General features: G+C 30.2%; 1 protein-coding gene across 2 annotated transcripts; it reads right to left on the bottom strand.

Moving 5' to 3' along the window:
* Positions 1-2: 2 nt before the first annotated feature.
* Positions 3-5,100, bottom strand: LOC131948942 (uncharacterized). Of its 2 annotated transcripts, none has more exons than XM_059310673.1 (5): positions 4,991-5,100; positions 3,525-3,696; positions 2,767-2,861; positions 1,341-1,513; positions 3-252 (listed from the first exon to the last, which is right to left on the bottom strand). In XM_059310673.1, exons 2-5 carry the CDS (start codon positions 3,550-3,552, stop codon positions 189-191), a joined length of 360 nt encoding a protein of 119 aa, XP_059166656.1. In that variant the 5' UTR covers positions 3,553-3,696; positions 4,991-5,100; the 3' UTR covers positions 3-188. The 2 variants fall into 2 exon arrangements, with proteins under 2 accessions (XP_059166656.1, XP_059166655.1); XM_059310672.1 differs by having other exon boundaries at positions 3,525-3,598; positions 4,991-5,093.
* Between the last annotated feature and the right edge of the window lie 3,765 nt (positions 5,101-8,865).

Below are 8,865 nucleotides of genomic sequence, written 5' to 3'. Positions count from 1 at the left end.
GTGTATAAATAAACAATAATATTAATTAGTACAACTGAGGAAAGTATTAACAATGAATGGAAAATCTCTTTCAATTCTTAAACAAAAACAAAACATTAGTGCTAACATGTAATCACAAACAAGACTCATTTTTTAAAAAAAATCATTTATATTTGACTGTATATATAACTCCTATGGCTGTGCAGCATTCACTTTAGGTGCACTCCAAAAAGTTCTGCGTTGACAGGCTTGGGCGGCCGTTCTATTTCAGAGCTAAAAATAAAGAATAAATTATTAAAATAACATTTCAAACACATAGCAACAACATGCCATACATTAGTTTTACACATGTTGTGAAGTGATGGTGTAACAGGTACTTATTTTTTAAACTGTAAGGAATAATAATTAATGTCTCAGTGGTACTTTTTACTTTCTCGTATACAGAGTATACAGGAAGTATTGTAGTAGTAATGGTGCACAAAAATAACAAATTTTAACAGTTTTCACCATTTTACTTCTCAGTACTTCATCATATACAGAGTATAGAGGACTTATTTAAATCGGGCAAAAATTCTGAATCTGGATTAATCAAAATTTGGGCATTTTACTCGTAATCGAGTCAGAAAAAATGGGCTTTGCAATTCTGTCTGTATGTGTGTGTGAGTGTCTGTGAAAACGATAACTTGAGTACCATTACAGCTAGGTTGATGAAATTTCATATATAAGTATTACATCAAATTTGTAGTTCATTATCAACTTTTGATCAATTTCCGGTAACTGAAAGTAGAACTTAATCTACTATTGATTTTTCAAAAGCCTATAACTTGAGTACTGTTTCAGATGGATAAATGAAATTTCGCTTATAAGTAAAAGATCTAAATCTCTGTCTTCTGACAAATTTTGAGTAATCTCCATGAACCGGAAGTAGTACTTTATGCTATTTCTGATTTTTAAAAAAAATGCAGATGAAATTTATAAAGTACTAATTTCCGCACTTTTATACACATATTGTTTGCCGTTCACTAGGTGCGCAATTCTTTTTATCACAAGATTCTATTCTATTTTAAAAAGTTTAAGAAGGCCTATTTAAAAATTGATTAAAAATCATATATATATGCCAAGCTGCCATCCCTATAGTGTTATATAAGAATATTTGAGAAAGTTTAGGGTAGATCACTCCCGCTTTTTGTGTAGCGTTACACATTAATAATAACAAAGTGCAAAGTATAATCTCCAAAAAAATGTTCCAAACTTTTGTTCTTAATGTTTTCCCCAGTATTTAGAGATAGTTTACTTTGCCAGAAAGAGTCTGGAAAATTCTTATATTTAAAATGTGTAAAATTATAATAAAATCGGCAAACCTTTTCTTTTTTATTTCCAAGTATACTTCATCTGCAGATGCTATTTGATTCAGGTAGAACTCCATTTCTTTTTTATCCTCTAAAATTGTCCTAGCTGAGCCTATTCCCATCAATATCATCACGTACAAATTCGGATATGGTATGTTGCTGTTTCTTAATATGTTTTCTTTCTCCTAAACAAAAAAATATTAGTACATTATGTTTGGTTGATAAGGGTAAGATAATTTGTAAATATTTAAGAACAGCACATGCAAAATACAGATTTAATAAATAATAATATATAATGTTTTATTGATCAGGATAAGATAACTTACAATTATTTAAATACAACACATAAAAAAACAGATTTAATAGATAATAGAAGGCATAATGAACACTAGCAAATTACATGAAAAAGCTTGGTTTTAATGTTCAGTCTGATTGCTTTGAATGTAACAGTGAATGGGGTTAAGGTGTGATTTATCATGTTTTTTAGAGGCGGAAATGAATATTAAAGAGTTTAATTTACATTTTAGTTTTTAATTTGACTTTGTTTTTAATTCTTTTTTTTTAATAAATTACTGATATTGAGGGAGGCTCGCTGATATTTAAAAACATTTGATTTAGTTAATCAGGCTGATATATAATAAACATTAGTTTCTTGCACTAGCATTTGTGGAATAAATAAGCTGCAAATCTAGATTTGGTGGTACTGTAAATCAGTGGCGTAGCGAGGTCGGGTGTCACCCCACCCGGTGCGGCACTTAATGCTGGGACAAACTTTCAAATTTTCGATTTGCACCCCCCCCCCTCAAACTTTTGATTTGCACCCCCCCCCTCGAGTTTTCGATTTGCACCCCCCCCCTCAAACTTTTGATTTGCACCCCCCCCTCGAGTTTTTTTCTATATATTTTTCTATTTTTTGCCTTGGTGACACCTCCCTAAATGGTGTCACCCGGTGCGGTCCGCACCCCCCGCCCCCCCTCGCTACGCCCCTGCTGTAAATGTGGTGGCTGGTAGGAACAAATCAGTGTGGCTGAAAAATATTATACCAAATTAATCTACGGTGGTTGGGTATATTGTAAGGGATATGAACCTGAGTTGACACAGTGCAGTACAGTAGTATTATTGTGTTATATAAATACTTAAGCATGATTCCATTTCACTAAACTTTTAAGTTTAATATAATTTAAATATTTAAATAATTTTAATTACTTAACATAGGAGAGAGAACATTTTTTTTAAAAACAATTTTAAAATGATTTTAAAACAAGTTAAATACTTGTATTAGGCATGATTCCATATCACTTAACCTTTACGTTTAATATAATTTAAATATTGAAGAAATAATTTTAAATACTTAACATAGAAGAGAGAAAAACTATTTTAAAATGAATTTAATACAAGTGAAATACTTGTTTTATAAAAATTGAATGCAGTAACAAACCTCATATACTTTATTCTCTGGGTTGATGTAAACATCCGGCTTTACTTCCCCATTGGGTAAAATAACTTTCATTTTTACATTGACACACTCAGCCTCTGAAATAAAATTTGAATAAATTGTCATGATTAATTGAAATCACAAAAAGTCAGACCTCTCCCTCCTAATAAAATAAAGGTAAGTCACTCCATCACCACCTCCCCCTTCCCTTGAAATTTCAATATTTGTTATTTTAAACAGCAGTTTGTTAAAACATTAAAATTGAGCATATGGATCAAGTTGTATTACAATTTACAAAAAAAACAACTGTTAAAAATTCTAAATGAAGGCTAAATTTTAAAAGCAAAAGTGTGGCATCTTAGACCCCTCCCCCACCCCCTCTACACATTACTTATCATCCTTAATATCCGAATGCCTCCCACAACCCTCTAGGTGTGTGATTTCGTTTATGGACAATTCCTAAAACGATATAAAACAAAATATATTTTTTAAAATTTAAACTGGTTGATAACAAGACCTGCTTAAATACATAAAAAGTTAATTTTAAGTCCAACAATCAGTTGATGTTGTATGTATTACAATAAATGATTTACATGTTATAAACTATAAAGGTTTCCAAGGTCTATACTTATTACTTAAACATAGTCCAGTTTATATAGTATTAAAAAAATGGTGTTTTTTGTTTTGTATTTTTATAAATTTTACCGATTGATATAATATCTGAAAATATTACCTGCTGATATAATATCTGAAAATATTACCTGCTGATATAGCTCCTTGTCCAGACATACCCAGAAAGACAACTTAACCACTGTTCGTAAAATATTCACACAATCTGAAAAATATTATAATCTAACCACTCTTCGTAATATATATCCCCAAAATCTGAAAAATATTATTATCTAACCATTCTTCATAAAATATTCACACAATCTGAAAAATATTAAAAGCTACTTTAACATATTAAATATCAATCAATATTTTAAGTATTCAATGATGTTCAAATCATTACTCATTTTAAATAACTTAAAAGAGGACTAAAATATTTTTTGTAAATGATGTGTTTGCTTATAAACTTTTTTTTTTATATTGAAACATTAGGCTATAAACTATAATTTGAATTAATTTGTTACCCCACAATCCTACCTTGATAAGCAAGTTTTAATTGCATAACCTTTGCTTGAACATTACTTACATTGATACATTTTAATTAGAATGTTGGTAATATTTAGAAACTGCGGATGATTTTAGATACTGATGTCCGATAATAGACTCTTCCATAAAATTAAAATAGGTGTGTTGGGTTGTTAGTAGTATTGTAATCTCGACTAATTTTATGGTTAGAAATTACTATGAAATTAGGGTTAGGCATATGGTAGGTCTAGGGGTTAGGGACAGGGCAGTAGCGTAGCGAGTGGGGGGGGCGTGACATATGTCTCCGGGCGCCGACCTCAGGGGGCGCCAAAATGGGTTGGAAAAATAAATTGAAAGGTTGAGAGGGGTGCTAATCGGAAGTTTGAGGGGGGTGCAAATAAAAATCTTGAGGGGGGGGGGGTGCAAAGCAAATTGAAAGTTTGAGCGGGGGGGGGGGGTGCAAATCAAAATCTTGATGGGGGGTGCGAATTGAAAAGTTTGTCCCCGGGCGCTGGGAAGGGTCGCTACGCCTCTGGGACAGGGTTAGCATTGACATTAGCCAGCAATGTGTGTATTTAGTTAACTACCAGTAACCTAGACCCCTTTCTAAAAAGAAGATTCTATTGTCAGACACGGGTATAAAAATTCTCCCAAAACTGCTTAATGTTTAGGGGGCCTATACATTTTTTGGTAATCTATCATTTTAACGGCCGTAATCAATTCGGCTGCAGTAGTCAGTAGTAATGTGCTGGAGAGGTATCTGGAACATTGTTGTTAAACCTTTAGGCCTATTTTATTTATATTTATTTCATTTTTATTGATGTAACCCTTAAATGTGGTTTAATATTCAATTATCTTTAGTATTTTTACTTTAGCTAGTTCAGTATAATACTAATTATACTAATAGTAATACTACTATAAATATTAAAAAATAGGATCTAGATCTAGTATAAATTTTTAATATTAAATCTAGATTCTAGATCTAGCTAGATCATTGATTGACTATATGTAATAGAATAGGCCTATGTAAATAATTATGATTTTTTTTGACAGAAGTAAAGTGTGAACTGTTAACCTATCTCTAACTACTTACACTGTTTTTGTTAAGCTATTTATTTAATAATATCGAGTATGAGTTTTTACAATTGTTAGTTCAGCATGAAACGTATTGAAACCATTTTGAAAAAAAAAGACGGCATGAAATCCCGAAGTGGTTTTTGCTATATATAGATCTAGTAGATAGGGAATACCCTTTTATTTCAAAATTCAGGAGTTGTTGTCCCCCTTACCTTATGTTTAAATTTGCACTACACAAAGCGGGACTGTTCTACTATATTGGTTAAAAAATCAAGATTAAAAAAATAAATCATTGTTTTAAATTTTTAGTTAAATCTTATAATGATTTATTATTTAATTTTATTCATTGACATATTGTTGCTCGTTTGTGATAAATTTAATTTTTAAATATAGGCCTAAATATTTGAAGACCTGAGTTAAATTAATAATTATTAGTGAATATTAGTAAGTTAATAAAAATTAAGAATGTTGACTTTTTTGTTGTACAAAAACTAGAATATACTAATATAGGCCTAATGAATATAATATGTAGGCTTACTATGTACTAACGTAGGTCTAGTCATATTTTTAGTAGTAGAGTAGATGGGTTTTTTTATATCATTATTATAATTACCTAATCAATTTTTTTGTAATTTATCATTGTCAATATTTGACAATTGTTACAGTTAAAAATTTAAAGTTATTAATAGAAAAAAAATAGACATTCCTTTTCGAACAGTCCATGTGGCAGCTCAAGTAGAGTTTACCTGTTTTAGTGACTCTGGAATATGAACTCATCATGTGGTCATCTCAACCTGTATTTTCCCCAATGTGATTCAGGTACCCATTCGAGCTGGGTAGGCTCAAGGACATTCAATGGACAAGAACCCAGGATGCCAACTTGAGATTGTTGGTTAAGCATTCATATGCTTAACCATATATATATATATATATATATATATATATATATATATATATATATATATATATATATATGGGCGAGGGTTCCAACACCCCTTGCATATGCCTCTAAGTAATTCTTCTTCTTCTTCGTTCTTAATTTTTAGTGTTGGGAGCGATCGAGCCTTATCTGCCAGATGGTTTGAACTCGAGACTTTTTTTTTCGAATTTATCAACCATGAGCTTTGCCGACTCGACCATGCTTCCATCACAATTAAGGATTACGTGTCAACTGGTTATGCGCCATTGAGGCCATTGACTCTGATTTCAACCTGCTTTTCTTTTTGGATTTGCTTCCATAGCCTTTTTCCAACCAAGAACAAACTACAAGGCAGCAGTTGTTTGATTTTGGAGTTGTCTCTCCTAGAAGAGTGGCTGTCCCCAGCTAAGGAGCCTCATCTGCCCAAGGGTTCGAACTCGAGACTTTTTGCTTTAGCAACCATGAGCTTTACCAACTCGACAACGCCAACCCCCTCCTCTGAGTAAAATTATGGCCAACAGGCCTTATGCAATGCATCTACAGTATTAACAATGATCTTCATTATACCTCATGTGGGGAAAGAGAAATGCACTATTCAGACATTATGAATAGCTTAGTGCACACTATTTCCCTTAGACCACAGGTGAAATACTGTAGATTACATATAGTTTTTTAACACAATATGCTGCATTTCAGATTTAATATTGTTTATATAAACTTTTTTCTTTATAATAAACTCATGTCTAAATTTAAATGTCTATTTTTTTAAATACCAAGCAATCAATTCTTAGAGCAATCTTCAAAATGTTCAATATGTAGGCCTACAGGTAACTTTTTAACAAGTGAAGGTGATTCAAACATGAAAATATACCTGTCTTTTAATTTTAATTACTTATTATGAACATATCAAAATAAGCTCTAGATTATTTCCACTAAAATAAGAAAAATGTATGATGTATTTTTTTAATGAACTTTAATAAAAATGTTCTAACACAATGTAGGAGAATTATAAAGAATAAAACATGTTTAATGTAAAAAATAAGCAGATATGAATTAGCTTTAATTGTATGTGGAGCAAAAAAATCTCATAATCACTTAACAATTGAGCAGAAAAAAAAATGGAAAAAATGTTTTATAAAATTTGTCATGTTCACAGAAAAGTCATAAGCAAAACAAATGACAATTTCTTATATACAAAATGTGTTAATGGCTGAAAAATTAATTTGACATTATATTATAACATCAATTTAAAAAATCTAAGAATTTAGTAAAGGTCAATCTTTTTAAAGTGAGTTTTTAGAATGTGGTCTTTAAGGGCGCAAGATATACTGAATGGCACAGAAACTGACTACATAGCAAAGATGGGACATAGGTGTTGGCAGTGTGTTATGTTCATTTGCATTCAGTCCTATAGGACTACTTGTATATTTTAAATAAATATATATTGGTTAAATCTGTATGCTGGGGATTCATATTTTTATTTAGTAAATATCAAAATTTACTACAAAACCAAACTAAGAATTTAAACAAAAATGAGTTAGCTTGTGAAATACATTTAACAATGAAATGCAAAAACTTGTTTTCTATATAGGCTCAAAAGCTATGCATCCTGCAATTAATTCTTGTGAGAAATTATTGATGTCATCTGATTGTCCAGGTCTAAGCACTTCATTTCCCTCTGTGAGAATAACCATCAAATATCCTTGTGGGTTGAAGTTTTTTCTTTGAAGAAGAGATTCTTTAATCTAGTTGGACATAAAAATAATTTCAGAAAAGATGAGATTCTTTTATCTAAGACTAAGAGAAATAATTTTTAAAATGTTTTTTTTTAAAAAGAGATATTGAAATAATTTTTTTTTAACTTTGAAATAAAGAAGAGAATTTTTAATGAAGAAAAATGATGAAGAAAGATGTAGGCAATTATATACAATAGATATTAAACATAAATAATTTAAAAATAACTTTCCAAGATACACTTAGAAAAATCTGGCTAAGGCAGCTACTAATGACAGAGTATCATTTAACTCTAAATTTAAGAGTGCATGGAGTTCACATAGTTTAGTTGAGAAATATTGCTTCATTACTAATAGTGACTCCAATACCAGCTAAACTGTTTATGTGGAGAATGATATGAAACATTTTGCTGTACAAAAGAAACTAGTGTGGCTCCTCTATAGTTAATATAAAAATAATAACTTTACGCTATGTTTTATATATAATAAATAAATTATCCACATTTTATTCTTGCAAATACACGTTTAAATATAATTTTTAAAAATGTAATTTATAATTGTACCTCTTTGACGGTGTGCGACTGCCCATTGATGTCTGTCATTGCTATCACTTCAGTTACAGGGCTGTTTTCTTTGGGGAACTGTACAAATACTTCCCTCTCAATATCCTCTTCCACTTCTTGAATTATCAATTTTAAATTCAGTTAAGTGACATTTATTTTTATAAATGGACATATTTTTATTAGTTATCAGTAATGTACCAGATCAGAGGAAAAGGGAAAAATCATATATATATATATATATATATATATATATATATATATATATATATATATATATATATATATATATATATATATATATATATATATATATAGCTGATATTGATATTGATACCCTTCGGTCAGCAGTTTCCAAAATTGCATGCATCCCCTCAATATTTTGCTATTAATATATTGTTATAGTGGAAAAGGTTGTATATATACGACAAATACTACATTTTTCACGTATGGTAAGAACATCATTAAGCAACCAAGCGAAACAACCCCTGGACATAAATCCCTAACGTACACCCCATGGATGTAAAAAATCTTATTTGTATGTTTACATTTATTTGTGCATATACAGAGAGTAGGATTTTCAATGATATGTTTTACTACAATTTATTTTAATGCATACGTCATATTATGATAGTTTCTTTATTTAAAATAGAAAAATTATGTATTCATATCAGTATGT

Source organism: Physella acuta, unplaced genomic scaffold (genome assembly GCF_028476545.2).
Source record: "Physella acuta isolate Inbredline_101_S28 unplaced genomic scaffold, ASM2847654v3 ptg000666l, whole genome shotgun sequence".
NCBI classification, from domain to species: domain Eukaryota; kingdom Metazoa; phylum Mollusca; class Gastropoda; family Physidae; genus Physella; species Physella acuta.
Note: the sequence above shows the minus strand (reverse complement) of the source record. Positions and strands in the feature narration are given on the sequence as shown.

Excerpts from the sequence above, each read along its gene's own strand:
- LOC131948942 (XM_059310673.1), bottom strand. The coding sequence starts at position 3,552 with ATGTCTGGACAAGGAGCTATATCAGCAG. Across the intron at positions 2,862-3,524 it reads ACAAGGAGCTATATCAGCAG|AGGCTGAGTGTGTCAATGTA; the intron begins GTAATATTTTCA and ends ATTTTATTTCAG. Across the intron at positions 1,514-2,766 it reads CAGAGAATAAAGTATATGAG|GAGAAAGAAAACATATTAAG; the intron begins GTTTGTTACTGC and ends TTTTTTGTTTAG.